Source organism: Phyllobates terribilis, unplaced genomic scaffold, assembly GCF_046119375.1.
Source record: "Phyllobates terribilis strain yellow unplaced genomic scaffold, ASM4611937v1 Scaffold_1__5_contigs__length_1240528914, whole genome shotgun sequence".
In the NCBI taxonomy this organism is placed as follows: domain Eukaryota; kingdom Metazoa; phylum Chordata; class Amphibia; order Anura; family Dendrobatidae; genus Phyllobates; species Phyllobates terribilis.
Genome location: NW_027362761.1, coordinates 386,304,885 through 386,327,838, shown reverse-complemented (window position 1 = coordinate 386,327,838; position 22,954 = coordinate 386,304,885). Strand labels below are relative to the sequence as shown.

Genomic DNA, 22,954 nt, shown 5'->3' with positions numbered 1-22,954 from the left:
AGTACAATAATCTTGAACACAATGTGACAGTGACTGGTACAGGAGGAGCGAGGACCCTGCCAGCGAGGGCTCACAGTCTATTAGGGATGGGTGAGGATACAGTAGGTGAGGGTAGAGCTGGTCATGCAGCAGTGGTTACTGCAGGTTGTAGGCTTGTCGGAAGAGGTATAAACCCCGTACTACTCGTTATGGCTCTTGTATGCAAGCAAAACTTATTTTAGAGGATATTCAGACATCATTTATTTTGACATAGATAATTGACACAATGATTTCTCTGCATTTCTTCTCTTTGTAGACATGTAAATAACTGAGCTATATTTCTCATCCAACAGGTGAAAAGCTAGAACAATTTCTAAGGTCTCTGAACAGCAGCAAGCCGCTTTATTTAGGGCAGACTGGTCTTGGGAATATTGAAGAACTTGGAAAACTTGGACTTGAACCTGGAGAAAATTTCTGCATGGGAGGTCCAGGAATGATCTTTAGCCGGGAGGTATTGCGAAGGATGGTGCCACACATTGGAGAATGTCTACGCGAAATGTATACAACGCATGAAGATGTGGAAGTGGGTAGATGTGTACGGCGGTTTGGAGGAACTCAGTGTGTCTGGTCCTATGAGGTAAATCTACGTAATGCAGACTTTTAATGTATACTGTATCCAAGTTATTCTAAAAATACAGTATATATATATATATATATATATATATATATATATATATATATATATATACACATATCTATTAATGTATATACATTTATAGATAATATATATATATTAGAGATGATTGGATCGATTCACAGCAAATCAGTTCCAATTTGAGTCCCCCAAAAACCACCGCTATGGCTCTCACATCAGATGATCTATTACAGCTGATCATTTGAAACACTGCCATTATAAAAGATGGGGGCTGGCCAAGTAGCACGATTTTATGTCTTACAGCATGGGGATAGAGGTCAGAGAGCACAGCTAATTCCACATAGGGACAGAAAAGTCACGCAACAATAGAGAGAGAGATATATGGTAGGCGGCAGCAGTGCCAGTGTAAATGATAAATGTATTCCAATTACACACATTTGGTCTCTATCTCTCTCTGTAACTACTTTTATGCCCAAGAAGACAAAATTATTCTAGGAGTGAAACAGCTCTCTCTTCAAAAGGTTCGATCATCTATATATATATATGGATCAGAATCTGACACCGCACTTATTCATTAGAAGTCAGGCTCCTGTGTTCTTTATTATTTGAGTACATGAAGTTAGTCTTAGATCAAGTTCTTTGTTGAGAGCACTTTATACTGTATTTATGCCCAATCTTCTTTATCCACTTCTCTTTTATGTCTTGGAAATTGCTGCCTTCTGTACATCCAGATACAGTAGAGCCATTTTTTTTTTTTTTTTAAGTTTACTAGAAAGCCTTACGGAAGTGCGCAAAAGTATCCTTCTACTTCTATGATGTTTTACATATAGGGCCACATCTACATTGTCACCAGAATTCTTATCTTGTAAAACAAAATAACCAGGGGATATGGAAAAAAAACTCAAAAACTAATAATAAATATACTACTTTATTTAAACATTACAACTAAGCCACCAAAATAAAATCAATTAAAAAGGCCCATGGATCTCAAGAACAGACCAAACAACCCATGGCTCCCAAGAACAGACCAAACAACCCACGGCTCCCAAGAACAGACCAAACAACCCACGGCTCCCAAGAACAGACCAATCAACACAGTGCTCCCTAGAACAGACCAAACAACCCACGGCTCTCAAGAATAGGCCAAACAACCCATAATTTGTTTGCTTTGTTCTTGAGAGCCATGGGCTTTTTGATTTTATTTTTGTATCTTGTTGTAAGGTGTAAATAAAATAGCATATTTATTATTATTTTTGGGTGATCCCTGTCTTTTGCATACCACTTTTTCTTTTGTTTTACATTATTTCACATAGTATGCAATAGGCTTATCCCTGATTTATAAGGTGGTGCCAGCTATCTCATCCTTTGGTATCAGAATCTTATTCCTTTGTGTACCAGGTAGCCATTAACTCTTATCGCTTGTCATCGGATCGGATAATTAAGCAAAAGAAAAATATTGAATATTGTTATATATGTTTCAACAAATCTTAATGTTAAGATGTGTACAGTGTTAAGCAAAATCACAAATTACTTAAGTTTTTGGATTAATATTTGTGGCTACAGAAAAAAAAACACAATTGCTAAAATGGAAATAAGCATTGGGCAGTGGAATAAGAGCTTAATCTTCTAGTTTCCATTAGGTGCAAAGCTAATCCACATATGTGCATTGATGTGCTGAGTTGCCAATATTTATTATGCTTCAGGGGAGGGGTAAGCCTTTTTCTTTGAATACTAAATAAGTCGATGTCTTGCAATCGCATATTCTATGCGAAGAATTTCTGATTTTGGAATGTTTTTTGTTTGTTGATGACCAGAAGTTGGACTTGAATGTGTTCATCTCTCATGGCGTTTTTTACAGTCATGGCCTCTTGCTTTAAGGGTCTCATAGTTTTTAACAGAGTAAAACATCAATATGACCTTGTAGCTGAATCTTCTGCAGATGTTCAGGAAATTGTTGCCTTAAATAAATCTATTTTGAGGATGTCCCTAGTTTCAAAGCATGATCTGTTAAACATGTTTAATATGTGACTGACCGTGATGTTTTAGTGGTGAAATACACAGAAAATCATTAGGAAAACTTAACACTAGGGAAGGAACAGATCGTTTCTGTACCGGCAGAAGAGATTGCAGAATCGAAGGAGGTTAATTAGTTAAATCAAGTTAATTTACTAGTCATACGTTAAAAAAAAATGGTTACATAACCGAGAGATTATCAAGCATAATGTTGAAGATTATTAAATGTGTATTTTTAATTGTCACACAGAAGCAGATTTTCTCTGCCAATATCATTTGAGTGTCACTTTTATTGACATCAAATCCAAATAGATGTGCAATCTAAACTAATATGATCATGACTAAGTTCCATTACTTGCTTAGTGAAAATCGCCACACAGCGACAGATTCTAGTTTAATTGGTACTAAGGCTAAAGACATGCGAATGTATATTAATATGATGTAGACAAAGTCCAAAGACTTACGCACAGTAGTAGATTTTATTGCCAATACCAATGAAGTGTTGTACTCGCCTCACTGGCACTAATTCTATAGACCCAGTCTTGATTACTGAGATGGAGACTAAGTTCAAAGACATACACGTAATAGCAGACTTTATTACCAACATCATCTAAGTGTCATACTCACCTCACTGGTACTAAGTCTAAAGGCATGCCCAGTATAAAATGACGTAATAAAGACAAAGCCCAAAGATGTACACACATTAGTAGACTTTACTGTTAATATCATCAAAGTGTTATATTCACCTCGCTGGCACTAAAGCTGGTCATACACATTAGATGGCTGTCAGCCGAACCATGCTTTTGTTGATCATTCGGCCAACAGCCATCTTAGCTTACTGTCCCATACACCGGAGCGCTAGCATGTTCAGTAGAGCTGGGACTAGCCCTGAAACACTGATGACACTTCATTTTACGGTGGGGACAGGGGCTACAGGAGTGACCGTAGGCTCTGCCCCCGATGATGTCCCCTGTGAGTTTTCCAGCATGCACTGGGGATTCTCAGATGAAATATCATCATCCCAGAAGTAGGTAAAAAAGTAAAAATAAAGCAGTTAGAGAGAGTAGATGGGGAAACGGTAGAGACTTTTTAAAATAAGGTATATTATAAAAGTGATTAGATTATTACCTGAAATACACAGACATTTAGGATTAGATCAATGTTAGTTTTGGACCTCCCCTTTAAATATAAAGATGTGCAGTATAAATAAATGGAATGGAGACAAAGTCTAGAGACATGCACACATTAGTAGACATTATTGCTAACATTATCAAAGTATTATTTTCACCTCACTGGCGATAAGTCTAAAAATGTGCCCAATGCAAACCACTATGATTGAGACTAAGTCCAAAGACATGCTCAGAGTCAACAGCTGGGATGTAATGTGAGACTGCAGCACATTAGAGGAGGCGTCTGATGATGAAGTGGGTGGATCTATGAGATCATTAGACAAGCCTCCGCTCTAGCTAAAAGATGATTGGCTATCCTATGTGTCAATCTTTCTTGGGAGGCGCACCAGCGCCTACAAGCTAGCGCTATTGGTACATATTGACATGTGAGTATCTTCACTGTTTTAAAATCTCTGCAGACTGGTGCTCCATGCCATAGCCCTATAGTCCCATGATAACACTGCTGGCACAATGAAACATGTTAGGGGGACTGCAAACTTTTGTTTTATTTGCAGTAAAATGGACATTAATTTTCAGCGGCACTGCAGGCACACTGGCTGTCTGCTATTCACTATCTAAGCCTTCATTCACACATCCAATTTCCACGTACAAGTGCTGTCCGTGCTTTTACAAGTGCTGTCCGTGCTTTTACAAATAGCATTTGTGCCTGTGATAGTATATGGGGCCATCCCCATGTCTGTGATTTTTCGCGGACCAAGATGTGGACAGATTATGATGACTTCTGAGTGCAGTCTGATTGTCATGGTATTGTTGCAGGATTTCTTGGGGCAAGGGGCTCATTCCCTATCCCTAATGCTAGGGGGCGCCCTAGTCTATCCCTGTCCTCCGGATTATCCCGGAAGGTAAAGATGCCGGGGTCACGTGTTTTGCTATGCTCCTGTCTTACCCTTATCTGTTCCCTCCCCCACCCAGGAAGGTATAAGGCCGAACTGTATAGGATTACACTAACCAGACAGACAAGGAAAGACAGACAGGGATGAAAGAAAACTACAATCATACAACTACACTCACAAAACAACAGAGTGGGAAATGGAGGAGGATAAGGTAGGTGAAACCAAATAGGAGAAGATGAGGATGAACATACAAACAAACTCCACGCAGAAATCTCCAGTACAACTCTCCAACTGCCAACTCCAAACACCGAACAATTCCTTCAACTCCAAACCAGGCACAATGAACTATCACTGGCAATTCCCAAATACCAGTTGCTAGCATATACTTTATACCAGAGGGGAGTGTCCAACACAGAACAGCTGAGGCAATCAATGATGGAGAGCTCCAGGAGATCAACTGAACTGATTAACCCTTGCAATGCCAGCGCAAACAAAACCTGCACTGTTTAGTATGATGGTGAAGCAGTTCTAACCAGTGCAGGAGTTTGGGTAACCAGACACCACGATATTCTGGCCCCTCTCTGTCGCAGTATCCCTGTGACACTGATTTTCTTTATTTTTTTCTTTCTCCACGTACAAGAAAAACGGATGATACTCGGATGACGCTCTGATCAAAGTCTGATCAGAATAATCGTTCCATTTTTCTCGTACGTGGAATGATCAAACGTGTGAATGAGCCCTAACACTACACACACTGCAGTATATACAATCAGTAATATGGCATTCATTGGGTACTTTAAGCTTTGCGATGGAGCTTTTCCTTTTAGTCAGGCTGTTTTTTCTAATAATGTCTTGTAGCGATATGATTGAAACCTGAAGTTAAAGAAAGCAAATTGGAATAATCTAAATTATACATGCAGCCATTAAAGCATAAATGAGCCATACGGGGCTTGTTACATTATATCACCTCATAAAGTAATGTAGTGTTTCTAGCATTGGAATGTATATGGCCCTCTATAAAACGTATCGAGTCTGCTCTGGGGTTTTCACATATTAGTTCATATATGTAAATGACTTTAGGAAAATTAGCTTGTAAACGACAGGGATAGCGGATTCGATAATTCTCATTACAGCTCTGCATACAACACTGCATGAAATGATCAACTACGTACATTAAGGATAATCATTGTAATTCATCTGTATCTTCAACTCTGGATATATTTTCTGACTGGGTTTTTGCAGTAACGATAGGGTCATGATTCCATGATATCTCATTCATTAGACTTTAAAATGCAATTAAGCTCTTCTCTATTTATGGGGAGTCACCTAGGTAAAATATCAACGTAGAAATGGAGCGTATTCTCCCTGGTGGTTACAATTCATTTTTATTTTGTACAATTTGTTCATTTACGAGGAAGAAAGGCAAAATAATCATTAATTTATTTCTCAAACCATTCCATGACAAACTGAATTTCATCTTACATAGGTTGAGAACAAGATTAAATTCCATGAGAGCAGTTACATGCTTTAAAATTGCTTTAAAAATAGCATTGATATAATTCTCCTGATTATAACACTATGGAAGATGTTAATGGGAGGTTGTCACCAGGTTTCTGCTACCTCATCTGAGAGCAGCATAATGTAGGAAAGAGACCCTGATTACAGTGATGTATCACTTAGATTACTGGATGCAGCAGTTGTGACACAATCAGAGTTTTTAGATGTAGCATATAGCAGCGCTCAGAAAGCTAACCCCGCCCACACCACAGCTTTCTGTGCTCATTGTATACTGACAGTGAGCTGCTTATTAGAGGAGGTTGGACCAGGATGCAGGCGAGCTGTAGTTTTGGCAGTAATAATCTCCTGCTGATAAATCACTTATTGTATTGAAACAACACACAGCCTAATAAGTGACACATCCCTGAAATCAGTGTATCTGCCCCTGCTTCATGCTGTCATCAGATTAAATAGCAAAAACCTCTTGTCAAATTCCCTGTAAATTGGATCTGACACTGTGAACCCCATTATTCCCCCCTGAAATATTGTAATACATGGGAACAGCTGAAGAGCTAAAAATGAAACCAACGTCATTATTATCTATGCACCCACGTTCACTGCCAAGCAGCAAAGCTGCATAGGGCCAGTGCTCGATATGTTATGAAAGCACCTAAGAGTCCGCTGCATTCATTTTCTGAGCTTAGGAGTCCACCACTGCATTACCAAGCACAGATCATTTGTCGAGGAGTGGAAATAAGTCCAGGGATACTAAGTACAAGGCATGGGAATGATAGATTCTCTGTTCACCCTGTCATTATTAAACTGAAATCGTACGTCTACTGTACATGTCCCAACTCCCACTAACTGTAATTACAGACACTGACTAAATGCACATTTTTTTACTTGTAATACACTAGTTAGGACACAATATGTTTAGTAACTTGTACCAGGAACAGGCAGATACGTAACCTTAAAATTACATGATATATTCCACCATATTTATCAAGATATGCAGATGTTGCATTTCTTAACATTATGCACATTTCATAATGTAGCAAGATATTCTGATGCAGATGCTGTCATGTTGCCCCTGCCCCCCAATGTCTTAATGACCCATTATTTTGTTGGAATCTGTCTCTTCAGTTATCCACTCATTATAGTAAAGTACGGCCATTTTCATGGTGACAGAATCTTTTTAAATACTTTTTCCAGGACTAACAATATTAATGACCTAACCGAAGGATAGGTCATCAATAGGAGATTGGTGTGGGTTTAGAAGTGATGTTTATTGGACTACCCCATTTTCTGTAAAAGTTGTATACATTACATAATGAAATACATGAGTATAATAAGTAGGGAAATGCCTGGTACCTTCATAGAAGACTCTGAGTAGCTTCTACAATGTCATCTTTATTGAAAAACTTCAGCAGAGGCACAATGAGTCTAGTTTTTGCCTCAACCACCGAGCTGGATGATAGGGACAACAAAAGAGGCAGCTTATTTTTCTTTAGGCAAGTAGATGGGGTCCCAATTTTATGGAGTTGCCTCTGTAATCACTATATGATAAGACTTTAAGGGGTTGAACGCTTTAGCTCCAATTTCCAACTCTACATCAATTTTTTCTCGCAAAGGTTCAATAAGCTGTTCCTGGAGGTCTAGGATATATACGTGTAAAAACTTTTCAAGCTTTCATATCAAGGGTGCCTATAATGTAGAACGGGCATGAAGGTCCAATATGGTCACCGGAGGATTTCTTACCCTGGCTACACAAAAAGTAATTCTGAAGTGCAAGACAGCGTGAAAATATACTGTAGATAGATAGATAATACTCTTTATTAGCTATGGAATAAAATTCCATTTCTAAAAGCTCTCTTGTTCTCCATTGTTCGGACTCCACCTTTCAGATCAATATATAATGAGTGACTTGGCTGTGTGTGTGTGAGCGATCACTTATATGTAGAAAACTTTACCTGGGTATTATTAGATCTTAAATTTTCTATAGAATTGCAATACATAAATTCCTTAAAGGGGTTGTCCGGTCCAAACCGGTAAGTCTATAGTCTGTGTGACAGCAGACTTATGAATCCCCCCAGCGCAGGCACTGTGCGCAGTGGGGATTCGCCGGTTTCAGACCCGGGAACAGAGAATATGTATGAGTTATATTATATATACCCCCGGCCAGTGGGTGCGGCCTTACTTCCATACACTTGTATGGTCAGGAGTATGTATAACTCATACATATCCTGCAGTTCCTGGGTCCAGTGCGTGCACTGCGGGGATTCATAAGTCTGCAATCACACAGAGTGACTGCAGACTTATCGATTTGGACCGGACAACCCCTTTAATGCTTTGGTTTTTGTTAAAGGAAATTACATCCATACAGTATATTATATGGAACAACATGCGTCTATTCAATTCTCTTGACTTTAGTTACATAATTAGTATGGTTGAAAAAGACACATGTCCATTGAATTCATCCAAGGGATGGGAGAAGATGTTGAGAGGGTTGGATATGGGTACAACTATAATGCAATCTGCTCTAAAATAGGATATTTTCTCTCCTGATCACTTTGATCAACTCAATGAATATTCAGGAGAAGAATTTGATATTCATTTAAGTTTTGATGTTATTTTCTTCTAAGATATCATCTAAGCATTTTTTTGAAACCATCACCAGTCCCTGCCCTGACCAAATCCTTAATTTGGTTGTTCTACAGATTAATAGTTCTCATGGTAGAAAAGCCTTGTTCTCGCTCTATTTGTACCGTAATTAAATGTGTTAGCTAACCTCATACAAATGCTAAGATTGTGGAGATATTATGAGAATTGCATAGGAAGAAGTGCTAGAGCTTAGTTTGTTTCTATGTCTCAGAAATGTCAAGGCATCAATTGTCTTTTGTATGTTCCTCTGACATTGCGTAATGCACTATAAACACGTGTGAGGAGCGGGAAACTTTACTGTATTTACAAAAAGTCTCAGTCTCAAGGAAAAAAATATCCTCAAGGGTTAAGTAAGAAAATATTGAAAGACAAAGAAAAGTAGAAAATCACCAAGGTAAAAAAAAAAAATTAATGAGTTGATTCTACATCGGTGACTTTCTCCTGGAAATTGTATCCGCTCCAAAGCCAGCCTGCATGTTACACGCTTGTTATCTGCTTAATCATCTCCTGATTTATTTCCAAGGTAATGTAGAGAACAGAATTTTAGCTTACTATAGGATTAAGCGTTACTTCTTCTTATTAAAGAACCCTGTCCTATGGGCCACAAACCTAAGCAAGCCATACTTCTAGGATGATTTGGTTGCCAAATAAGCTATTTTATGACCAAGTCATTTTATTTGTAAAGTGATTAAAGGTGTCTAATACACAACATACAGTATCCAGCATTCATGTAAGAAAAGTTTTTATAGACTTTGGAGAAATATGTGGAAAAGGATATCTCAAATGCAAAATAAAGTTATGTACCTCATTTTGTGAACATCAAACACAGTTCTTTGAAGCTAGGGGCTTTGCGTATTTGCAGAAGAAGTTCAATTTTTGACCTCTTAAATGATGCAGTCAGAACTGTTTAGGCATTTCCCGTTGCATCAGGTATGATTCTTTTTTGCTGGAGTTTTTTTCTGTCAGCTGTCCCTTAACCAATGAAGGAGTTTTTTGAAACTAAAATGTATTCTAATATATTGTTTTCATTTAAAAATAGTAGAGGAAGTGGAAAAATGTGGCATACCTGGACCGTTAGAAAGCTTGCAACATTGACATAAAAAGCTCTAAAGGGGTTGTCTGGTCTTAGGCTACAAATCTGCAGTCACTATATATGACTGCAGACTTGTGAATCCTCACAGCGCACGCACTGCGAAGATTCTCCGCTGCCGGCGTCGGGAAGTATGCGGTTTACATACATGCGGTCACATGCCGACTAGACGTGCACAGCCTCAAGCGATGTAGGACAAGTCTAGTCTGAATGTGGACGGAAGTATGCAAATCACAGTCACATCACCACCTCTCCCGGCACCGACACTGGAGAATCCTCACAGCGCACAGTGCACGTGATGCACAGTGCACGTGATGTGAGGATTGACAAGTCTGCAGTCACATAGAGCGACTGCAGACTAGTAGCCTAAACCTGGACAACCCCTTTAATCTAAAAAATATCTTGATGTATGCAGCTGCATCTATTGCAAAAAGTGCCTAACATGTTATACATTGGTTTGCACATCTTGTATTGAAAAAGTGTAATCCACTAGGCTTTCAGTACTGCAAAAAATACTGATACATAGCTGCCAAAATTGTACCCCAAAATTGTAAAACTGAATGACAGCATACCAAAGTAAGCTCTAGTCTTAACCAACTGTTTTATATACATGGATGCTGAGATGATGAGCAGAATCAGAAATGATGGCTTCTCAACTAATGAATAACTTAACATTTTCCACTGACATACAGGTATTAAAATTTAGTACAAAGTGTCTGGAGCTGTGCCCTTGTTAGGTCCTTGGAATATAAAATTAAAAGTATTCACACAGGGTCAAACAAGGGAAAGAGTGGCACTGTAGAAAAGTATATGGACAAACTTTTTACCTTCCTCATAAGACCGTAAATGGCAAACACACCTAATCAGAACGTGTAGACCTGACCTCAAAATTTCCCTAATATTCACAGACGGTCTCCTTTCATTGTACCCTGTCCTATTCCTAAACCCCACCATGCTCCAGCATCCAAGCATTCATCCCGTTCTTCAAATGCGTAGGAGACTGTAAAGAATTTCTAGTTCTTATCCTGTCTGAAAGCACAAAGTGCACAAAAGCTCAAGGTCGCTGAATACAAAATGTAATCCATTAAAGTGTATGTGCATCAGTAAAGTACCCACTGCATCCACACGAGACAATCACTCATTGTGGGAATTTACCACAAGTAAATGAAAACCTCACATGGAGCCCAATGCTGCTGTGCGGGAATATTCTTGACTCACAAGGTCAGATTAATAACTCATTAGAACTCATACACTGACTCACTTCAAAAGAAATACATAAATCTTGGTCTTATGAGTGCATTTTGTCATCATCTAAAGATGTTATTTTTAGTGCTACTGAAATTTACAGTCGCAGTTTTTGACTACTCGTCCTATCCAACCATTGATTTCTACAGTATTGACAGAGGTATGGATGTACATTGATCAGAAATATAGATCATTCTTTGATCTTTCATTCTGTTTCTGGCTTCTAGTGCTGGCATCTGCATTAGACACTTTTAGATAGATTTCCTTTATAGGGTTAAAGGTAACCTGTCATCAGATTTTAACACTATAAAGTATTGCCACCACCTTTACCCCCTGTTTTACAGTATTCTTGGAAGATGTATCTGAGTCTCCAACCCCCTCTGCACAGGCCCAAACATATCTTTTATAATGTTTGTTCTAGAACAAGAGAAGTTTAATAAATTCATATACTGTAGTTTGTTTAAATATTCTACATTAGGGTTGAAAACAAGCAGATTTAATAAAAAAAAAAAAATCTAAAAAGAAATAAGAAAATACAAGTTACAGTGAAGTTGGAGCTTGATGGTCTGTCTCTGTTGAAAAAAAATTGGATACAAAAAATGAGGCTCCGGTTCATCCAGTGATTTTCACTCTGGTCTTGATAAGGGACATATTGAAGTCAGATTCTTATGATTCTTTAGAAGAATCTTAATGAATGTAGAGCATCTGACAAGTGGTGTGCACCTCTCCACGTGAACCTCCATGCACCTCGCCATACATCTTACTCCAGTCAGTGACCGAAGTAAGATTTGTTGTGAGTAAAACTCAGCACTCAGCGATGATATGTGACAACAGATGGGGTTTTATTACACTCCAAAACAGTCCAATGAATAGCTATGACGTTTCGGTCCAGCTTAGATCTTCATGAGAAAGGACGAAGGATTAGACATATGTAACACTGACGTATAGTGACCATGTCACTGTCTCGACTTTCAAAGCTACATGTTCCCTTTAAATCTTCTGGCTTAAGTTTTGCACACTGTCTGGGAGTGACTTAGCCCATTTCTCAATTTCTATCTACTTGCTTCAGATGGGTGGATGAAGTTTGTGTTCTCAATTTTCTAATTATGACACAGTTCTTTGGATGGAGGTTTGTATTCACAATCACACTTTTATGATACAGTAAGTCAGGACAAAATAACTGAACAAACGCAGCACATGTGCTCGGTGCTCCATTGACATGGCCAAGTAGTTCAGTCCACTTTCCCACTTATTTCTTTTCCAGCTGTCTCCATCCTCTTCTAGCTAACATAAAGGCAGAGCTGTCAATCAAGGAAGAAGGATGGGCAGAGATAGAAAACAAATAGGCGGGAAGGTGCTCTTAAATGTTTGGCTATGCAGAGCACCTGTGCTTAGTTTGAACAGTCATTTTGTCTTGACAGACTGCCTTTGATTAATCATGTGTTGCTTCGACACATGACAAAGTCTCCCTTTAAATATGTACAAGAAGTTACCGTAGCTATGTCTTTATTTATAAGTAGTACTGTGCGATTTCTGTGCTCTTCGGATACTGTTCAAGACAGAAACATTTTTGTGCCTAGAGGTGTGTAATTACGTGCAAGATAGAGATATACTGATTCCACCATAGGTTAATGTTTCATACACAAAAATAATACGCTGGCAGCAACAAGATGCATATGTCCTTGAGATATTATTCAATTCTGCACCAAATACACAGAAATTACAAATGTAGAACAGGGCATGTGTTTACCCCATACAATGTAAGTACAATATTATTAATGTATCTGTTACTATCATTGCATTTCTCTTGGTTATAACATTCTGCAGTAAGCTCCTTTCCTGTAATTCATACATTGTAATAATTCTACAATTTCCCAAGACAGTAATAGATTATGGCTTCACATGAAGTCCTATGACCTTGCATATTCATATTACTAATTGCAACATAGATAAGGCTGGGTAAGGTGATTGCTCACAGAGTAAATCTATGATACATAGTTTATTGGGTTACTATCGTTCATTACTTGCTGGGTTTGCAAAGCTAAAAAAAGTTATTACAGTCCCTATAGGAATTATCAGACAATATTAATAGAGGCAGAATAGAATATATAGCCATACTTGTATACAGAATTACATTTTCTACCACTGTCCTGCTTGTTTTTGCTTATTTTTCTGATAGGGAAGCCCAGGATGAACAATGCTGTTTGTATCTACCAGGTCGAGGAGTTGTGGACGGTTTCATGAAATTAGCATAGTCATATACTCATTCAGCTGTCCCATCTATCGGTTGCAGCTGAAATGCTGAAAGAGATGCTGGTGGCCAAGGCACCAGTGTGAGCGACTTTGTCCATCTCAAATGGGTGTTCTGACTGAGCAGCCAATTACGAGATGGTGACCGGTCTGCAAACAATGTCCTATGAGGAACGGTTAGAGGATTTGGGAATATTTAGCTTGCAAAAGAGAAGACAGAGGAGACTTAATAGCTGTCTACAAATATCTGAAGGGATGTCACAGTGTAGAGGGATCAGCTTTATTCTCATTTGCACAAAGAAATACTAGAAGCAATGGGAAGAAACTGAATGGGAGAAGATACAGATTAGATATTAGAAAAAACTTTTTGACAGTGAGGGTGATCAATGAGCGGAACAGGCGGCCACGAGAGGTGGTGAGTTCTCCTTCAATGGAAGTTTTCAAACTGAGGCTGGACAGACATCTGTCTGAGATGGTTTAGTGAATCCTGCCTTGAGCAGGGGGTTGGAGCAGATGACCCTGGAGGCCCCTTCCACCTCTACCTTTCTATGATTCTATGATTCAGAGCAACAGACGGGTTTGGCACTCAGTTGCTTCTTCAGGTGCTTCTCCTATGTTCTGTCACTTGTGGTGCTCGTCTTGATATACCTTTTTCGGAAGCGCTCTATAAATTGAAATTTTGTATTCTGACCCAGCTGACAATTCTCCTTATTAACCCATGGATGCCCTTACTGCTTTGTTTAAATTAGCCTTCTGGAAACTGACCACTCTTTCTCCTGCCCTGATTTTGCAGTTGGATGTGATTTTATGGTTGTCCCTGTCTCCAATTTGTTAGTTTATGGCAGCAGACTCTTCTCAGTCAGCAGCAACTCCGGAGACAAAACCTAGAGAGCCCTACAGCAAAGTCCAAATCACTGTGTAAGGGTTAAAGGATTAAAACCTGGGAGCCCTTATACTCTGCTAGCATTAAATCTGACAGTGAAAACCCGCTTTGAGTTAATGGATTGTGACTAGTGTTGAGCATTCCGATACTGAAATATCGGGTATCGGCCGATATTCGCGGTATCGGAATTCCGATACTTAATTCCGATACTTTTAGAATATCGAATACCGGAATCGGAAGTTCCCATAATGCCTGCGCTCTGCAGTGTCTCTGAAGGACGACAAGCTGGACGGCAGCGCTCAGCTGCGATCCAGCCTGTCATCAGAATGCCATCCCAGCGTGAGAGAATTCTCCTGATTGTTTAAAAGCCGGCGGGCGGTAAAAAGCCGCCGGCTTTTAAACAATCACACAGCCCCATACTGCTTCCCCACAGCCTCCCACCCCGATCCTCCGCTCCCCTCGCCACCTCCCATCCTGATCGTAAGTTAGGACCGGGCGGGGAGCGCAGCACCAAGGAGCGGGGAGCGAAGGACCCGGGCGGGGAAGCCGGCAGTGAAAAGACTTCACCGCCGGCTTTCCTGTTCTGTGCTGCGCTTTCCCGCCGTTTATTTCAAATGAACAGCTGAGGTATCAGGTGATGCCGATCAGCTGTTCATTTGAAGTAGCCGCGGTGCCCTCGGAGAGTTCATGTGAGTTCATGCTTGACTGCATTGCATGAACTCACATGAACTTTCCCGCGGCCGCACAGGTCAGCCTCACCTCCCAGACCATCAGCCTGTCATGATTGGTGTGTGTGGGTGTCTGTGCGATGTCTGCGGGTGTGTGCGGGTGTGCGCGGTGTCTATGCGATGTCTGCGGGTGTGCGCGGTGTCTGTGCGATGTCTGCGGGTGTGTGCGCGGTGTCTGGGCGATGTCTGCGGGTGTGTGCGGGTGTGCGCGGTGTCTGTGCGATGTCTGCGGGTGTGTGCGGGTGTGCGATGTCTGCGGGTGTGTGCGTGCAGGCAAGCATAGGCCGATGTGACACTACTACTCCCATCGGCCTATGTCTGTCCCCCGTCCACTCGTGCCAGCAGGATCAGCTTGATGGGAGCAGTAGTTCCCATCAGCCTGATCCTGCTATTTAAACTGCCCCATATGTTATTTTGGCCCCCATAGGTTTATATTTTTGCCCCTATACATGTTTTATTTTTTTAGGCCCCCATATTTTTTTTTGGTTTTTGGTCTCCAATAAATTTTAAATACATGTCATTGGTGGCCAGTGGTTACCTAAAATAAATTAGTTCATACATTACCTGTCCCCGCCGATCGCCACCTAAAATAAAGTAAAAAATAAAAAACTACACCTATACTCACCTAGACACCTAATTCCCCGAAGCCATCGATCTCCTGTAATAAAACATAAAATAATAAACCACAACCTTATCCTTACCCCTCCGTAGAAGTCCACGAGTGTCCCACGAAGATCTCTAGTTTAGAGCAGCCACACAGAATGTGACCGCTCTGAACCGCTCTGAACCGCTGCCGCCGCTAGAATGATGGGGCCCGTCATTGCATAAGCAGGTTCGCCGGAGTTCAGGCAGCGCTGCTCCAGTGAGCTCCTTTACGGCCCTGCTGTACCGTGAGAAATTCCCACGATACAGCAGTGCCGTAAAGGAGGTCTCCAGAGCTGCGCTGACTGAATGCACTCCGGTGACCTCAGTGAGTAGCTCCAGCTGCCGGGAGCGGACGTGTTCCCGGCAGCGTGAGCTTACAGCAGCTATGCACAAGTGTCACCATCTCCAGATGTGACAGCTGTGCATGGGAGATCAGCGCAGGAACGTGGACAGGTAACTATTTTTTTTTTAGTAAACTAAAAATTAAATAAAATGGTGTGTTTTATTTCAAATAAATTATTTTTTTCTGGGTGTAGTGTGTGTTTTTTATTTTTAACACTTTGTAGGTTAGTAATGGGTGTGTCTTATAGACGCCCATCATTACTAACCTGGGCTTCATGGCAGCTGGCGCTGACATGAACCCCACCACTATTACCCCCTGCCATCGCACCAGGGCAGCGTGGAAGAGCAAGGCTAAGTGCCAGAATTGGCGCATCCTATGGATGCGCCATTTCTGGGGCGGCTGACGGCTGGTGTTTCTAGCCTGGGAGGGGGCCAATATTCATGGCACCCTTCCTGGGCTATTAATATCAGCCCCCAGCTGTCTGCCTAGCCTTTGCTAGCTATTAAATTAAGGGGGACCCCACATCATTTTTTTGGGGGGTCCCCCATTTTAATAGCTAGTAAAGGCTAGGTATTCAGCTGGGGGCTGATATTAGTAGCCTGGGAAGCTCCGTGGGTATTACCCCCTTCCCAGGCTTCAAACATCTGCCGCAGCTGTCTGCTTAACCTCCGCTAGAACCTAAAATTATGGGGAACCCCACGCCATTTTTTTTTTAAATAAATCCTTTATTTTAACACTAAATGACAAGTACAGTAATCAACACTGTCACTGTACTTCATATATATGTGACTGACATGTTTCTATCTATCTAATCTATGTGTGAAGCTCTATTCTGTCTGTTATAAATTGTCGGGTACCGCTGCTGAATTGCCGGCCAGCTTTTTTAAAGAGACGGTGCATGAAAACACTATTATTTTTTTTTATAAATCCTTTACACTAAATGACAAGTACAGTAAGCAACACTGTCACTATACTTCATATATATGTGACTGACATGTTTCTATCTATCTAATCTATGTGTGACGCTCTATTCTTTCTGTTGTAAATTGTCGGGTACCGGTGTATGCCGCTGATGAATTGCCGGCTTTTCGCGTAATACATTCTACATTATTCTTAGTTGTTTTACTTCATGTAGAATTAACCTACAAGGAAAGAAAGGGTTTATTTTCATTCCGATATTTGTGTCCCATTGACTTGCATTGGTTTCCGGTATCGGAATCGGCGATATCCGATACTTTTTGGGTATCGGTCTGATCCAATCCGATACGATATTTCCTGATATCGGAATGTATCGCTCAACACTAATTGTGACAAATATTGAACACAGCAAAAAACTGAATGCATTCACATTGTAAAATGAAGTTATCGTAAGCCACCAATGCTGCAATCTATGCCAGAGTTATCATATAGCTTTTAAAACTCAGGTTGCTTTTTTTACATTATATTTTAGAAGTTTTGTAGTGTCAAATAAAATTGACTAATTCTACAATATACACCCATATCTGTCTTGAAAATTAGCTTGTTAAATAACTGCTTTCTTATCCTGTCACCCCCAGCCACAAAATTTATACCTTTCACAAACTGAGCACAGAGTTACATGAATTGGAAGCTATAATCTAATTTGTGCTGCTTGAGATAGCAAATGTATTCATTGTAGACGATAAATACAACAAGTCTGGGGTCATGTGGAGAGTCTAATAAAAGGTTGTGTATCGTCAAATGTTCAGCAATTACGGTGATTTAAAACCTGGCTTCAGCACTATGGAGATAAGATCTGTGTGTTCTGTCTGAGCCGGTCCTGCACTGATTTGCTCAATATAATATGTCTCAGTGTCTAGTGGATCTGCCATAGCCTAGTGAATTGTGACAATAAATTTAAAACATCCTGAGAAAATAGTAAAATTTGTTTGTGTCCATCTGTAAAGAATTCCAGGGGACCTGTCATCAGATTTTACTGCTTTAATGGAGGTACTGTAACCCTTGAAAACAGAATTCTAACTGGCCTTGGTTATAATCTTCTGTTTAACGTTACTGCATAGAAAAAAAAAAGGTTAATGGGGTTGTCCAGGAACAGAAAAAATAAATCCAAAAACAAAATATCGTTATAAATTATTAGACGTCTTTAATTAGCAAATCATACTTGTTTTTTATATGAAAGTAAACACTATAGGACATTTAAATGCTCGCCATCTTGTGAGGAAAGAAACCTGTTCCAAAATGCTAAAGCACCACTCCAGCATTTTTCTTTTAATTTTACCGGTGGAGTGGTGCTTCAAATCTAAGTCCTCTGCCCCCTGTCTTACACTCACCTTCCATCGTCTTCATCTGTTATCACCGCCACTCTCTTCGGTCTCCGGCAGTTTGTAACCTGCTGGAGAGAGCCGGAGGTCACTAATCAATTTAAGTCTATGAGAGCTTCTTTCTGGCTCTCATAGACTTGCATTGAGAGCTTGTGATGTAGCTTCTGACTTCCGGTCACTAAGAAGCTGCAGTCACAGGATGGCACCGTGGGACTGGAGCGGCATTGAAATAAAGTGAAGACGCCAAAGAATGAGTATAAGAAAGGAGGCAGGGACCTTAGGATTAAAGCACCACTCCAACACTGAAACAAATTCCTCCTGGAGTAGTGCTTTATTTTGAGAAGTTTTTGTAAGCATCTCCAGTAGGAAGTTCTGTTGCTGTGACCTTGCGATGACCTCTATAATACTTGTGTATTTAATTATTTGTAATGAATAAAGTTTAAAATTATTTATACTGTTGATTTTTTGGTATTTTCTTTAAGGAGTTTTTTATAGGTTTTTTTTTCATTCTTTTGGGTACTCATAAAAGGTTTTTCTAAAATTGGTTACTTCTAGTATATGTCTGGTTGTCCAGTATTGGTTACTCACACCAGCAGAGTGTCCTACTGTAGATATTCACGGACACCTGTCCTATTTACGTATGTATCTATTTTTTATTTATTTCCGGAGAACCCCTTTAGTATGAAAGTGTGCTGTGTGTGCCACATATTTGGAGTCATTGGTGTGATGCTGAGGCCATGCAGAGTCATATCTCTTTCTTTCCTCACTTCGCAGAATGCATTTCTCCTGCCTTTGTCCAAAAGCATGTGTGCCCTAAACTAAGAGACTAACTCTCTGTTAGCGAGCAGGAGCAAAAAGACAGCGTCCTGCTTCTACTTCCTGTAAGATGAATGTGTGTCTGTTGCTAGAGTTGGATTATACTTGACAACAGGCAGTGGACAAGAAATTAAATGCAAGGGATACACCTATGATAGACATTTTAACACCTTAAAGGGGTTTTTCCACAAACGAAAGTTAATTTTAATCAATAGATCATGGAATAATAATAAAAATTTCCACAATTGGATGTGTTTAAATAAAATGTTCCTGTGCTGAGATAATCTTATAAATGTTCCCCTGTAAAATGACTGTGTCTGACCGTGTACGGAACATGGTCTGATCATATCACAGCTCCTGGGCAGGGGAGGAAGCAAAAGACAATGCAGACATTATAGCAGGGGAGGAAGCAAAAGAGTATACAGACATTACAGCAAGGGAGGAAGCAAAAGAGTATACAGACATTACAGCAGGGGAGGAAGCAAAAGAGTATACAGACATTACAGCAGGGGAGGAAGCAAAAGAGTATACAGACATTACAGCAGGGGAGGAAGCAAAAGAGTATACAGACATTACAGCAGGGGATCGCAGATGATTCTTTTTTTGAGGTAAAAAATTTCACTGCCTGTTTTTAAACAATGTTTTACTTCAAAGAAAGAATCCCCTGCGATCCCCTGCTGTAATGTCTGTATACTCTTTTGCTTCCTCCACTGCCCAGGAGATGTGATATGATCAGACCATGTTCCTGTACGGTGAGACACAGCCATTACACAGTACACAGCAGGGGCTCATTTATAAGATTATCTCAGCACAGGAACATTTTATTTAAATACATTCAATTGTGGAACTTATTATCATTCCGAGATCTATTTATTAATATGAACTTTTGCATTTTGGGAAGCTGATGGAATCAGGTTAGCGCAAGCACCTTCAGAAGTCCCCCGGGTGCCATGGTAACCCATCAGTTACTTGTAATCGTATCTTGGGAAGCTGATGGAAGAAGCTACACGCAGGCACCGGAGTGTGACCTTTAGAGGAGAACCAAAGGGGCAATGATGGGAGACTTCAGAAGTCTCACCGGTACCATGGTAACCCATCGGTTCCTTGTGATCATTTAAATACCTCCGTTAGATATTAACAGCGGCGTTTAAATGGTGAAGACTAGGAATGAGGGAACCCGTGGAAGTTCGGGTTTGGGTACCAGAACTTCAACCAGAACCAAAACCCCATTGAAAACAATAGGGACCCGGACTTTTGAGCTGCAACATTCTCTCTCTCTCTCTGCAATGGACTTCCCCCCAACTCTGAACATTGCAGTGGATTTCTAGGGAAAGTCTGTGTTCGTTGTTTAGCACCGGACACTATCTGTCTGATATGAATGCCAAACTTTTAAATTCGGGTTCGCTCATCTCTAGTGAAGATGCAAGCTATATAATTTAGTCAGGATCTGCCACGTGTGGAGTGGGCTTCGCTCCTGACCTCATTCCACACACTCTGACCCACTCCATGATGACTATATCCGTTATGGAGTGTAATTGGGTTAAATTTATTTATTGGAGGTGGGACAACATTATTTTCAATTAAAGTGATTTTCAGATTGAATATTTAGCCTATTAGCTAACAAATAAGTTCAAATAGTCTAAAAATTCAGTAGCCATTTAACTGGGCTTCCTGTAACTAAAAATTAGAGACATTATTTCTTGGCTCCTTAGGGCTAAGTTGCTAATTTGAGGTAACCCAGTAAAACACAATATGTTACCCAGTCTAGAAACACACTCTATATCATTTTCAATCTAAGGTGAATCTTAGAAGTGCCCTCGTCTCAGTGAAGTCATCAAGACATACTTGGGACACTCAAGAGATCAACCAGCTAAGTGATAAAAGATGTCAGTCTTTTGCCTGCATGGAACTGAAGGCCAGTGACTGATTGTCCAACCACTTAGCCTACTCTACTACTATAGATCCTTAGAAATGGCAAAATAATTAACTTAAAAACCCTGTGTCCCCTTTCTGTAAGGCTATGTTCACACATTGCTTTTTTTCAGCTTTTTTTTATTCAAATTTTTACCTACATTTTACAGTAGCAGGAAAGTCTATGAGATTTCAGAAATCTCATGCACACTGTTTTTTTCATCCTCAGTATTTTGTGCAGAATGCAGCGTGTCACTTCTTTCAGTGATTTTCACCCATTGAAAGCAATGGGTAGTGGAAAAAAAGCTGAAAAAACACAGATATTAATTTTTGCTGCATTTTTGGTGCCAAAACTTGAGGAGGTTGAATTATGTTATTTTTTTTTTTTTGCACTAAACTTTATCAGCTTGTTCAAGAGACAAATGTACCATGACAAAACCACTGTAAAAACGCAGCAAAAATGCAGCAAAAACTCAGGAAACCTGCTTTTTTTGAGGCAGGTTCTTCACTGCCAAGAGAGCATGTTTTGCTGCAGAAACAAAAAAACACAGCAAAAACGCAACGTGTGAACATAGCCTAATTGTCCACATCTGCTTTACAACAGAATTCTCCTTTGGAATTTTTTACTTTAGCTTCAGTGGAATATTCACCAGGATTTGTAGGTAATATTAAAGCTTTGTGGAAACATCACAGAATTCTAGTGGTCTACAAATTCATCTGGGTCTTGCAAGATCAGGAAACTATTGGATCCTAAGTACATAATATTCTTATATGATATGATGACTTAGTTATTAGCTATGGTTAGAATTATCGTCATTTCTCTCCGTGCACATACTGTAGAAGAAGCTCATTTCTTATAATGCGAGACACTTATCTGGCAAAGTCATCACCATTAGTGGAAAAATATGCTGAAACACGGAACGAAGAACGGATGAGTAGTAGGAAAATGCTAAGTAAGCTACAGTTCTGTATGAAATGAGCATAATTTCAATGTAATTTCAAAAATAATAATATAATTCTAGGAACAAAAGATATATATAGGGGTTGATGGAGATATATCAACGCATGATACTGAAGCATCCAGAGTGTAAAAATCTTCTGTCCATCAACTTTTTGTCAAAAACTTCTTAGGTTAGCTTCCATAGCCCTCTAATAGTATACAAGCCATAGATTACTATGATCTATGCGGTTTGTTGGTTGGAGTGGTATAACTGAACTGTGAGAAAGTCCCCTGGCTGGTGGGGTGGAAGCCGTGATAATCTGCAGAATCACTGATTGAGTAGTATAATTAATTTTCTATTAAAAATAACATTATACAGCGTTTATGGCACAAATGAAAGGTAAATTAAGCACATATTTTAAATTTGCCTTGAACTTTCTCCACATATGGTGAGACCCAGATGTCACCTTGATCCCTTTTTTGAGGCCCCACTGGAAAAAGTTTGAGAAGCTTTGGGTTAAAGCACAATACCAGGACACTGAAACAAAGAAGACATGTTCTCTGGAGAGAGGAATCACATTTTCCCATCTGGTAGTGTAGTAAATCAGGCTTTGTCAAATCTTCTTTTCTTTGTGTATTTGGGTTTTCTAGTACAAATAGCCTAGGATCCTGATTCATAGTGTGAGCTTGTTGCCATAATTCTACTGAAAGAAATTCCTGAAGGTCCCAACTGGGCAACTTGTTCTTAGAATTGAGACATCCCAACATATCACCTCCCATTTCCCCTAAATTCACCACGAAAGAGGAAATGTAGTGTTACCGAGCAGCCCTTTGACAGAATGGAGAACGGTGTAATACATAATGATGTCAAGTCAGACTAAGCAGAACATCAATATACCCAAACAGGTCATGTGCAATGGGGTTTCCCTTTAATTCCATGGTATTAAATTTCATTAGATAGATATATTAGATTAG

General features: G+C 39.9%; 1 protein-coding gene across 1 annotated transcript in view; it reads left to right on the top strand.

Annotated features, from left to right (window-relative positions):
- CHSY3 (chondroitin sulfate synthase 3) overlaps nt 1-22,954 on the top strand; it is a 472,099-nt gene that overhangs the window by 65,088 nt on the left and 384,057 nt on the right. The window contains exon 2 of the mRNA XM_073676516.1: nt 333-616. Within this exon, the coding sequence (XP_073532617.1) occupies nt 333-616 (284 nt within the window). The remainder of the gene's footprint in view (nt 1-332; nt 617-22,954) is intronic.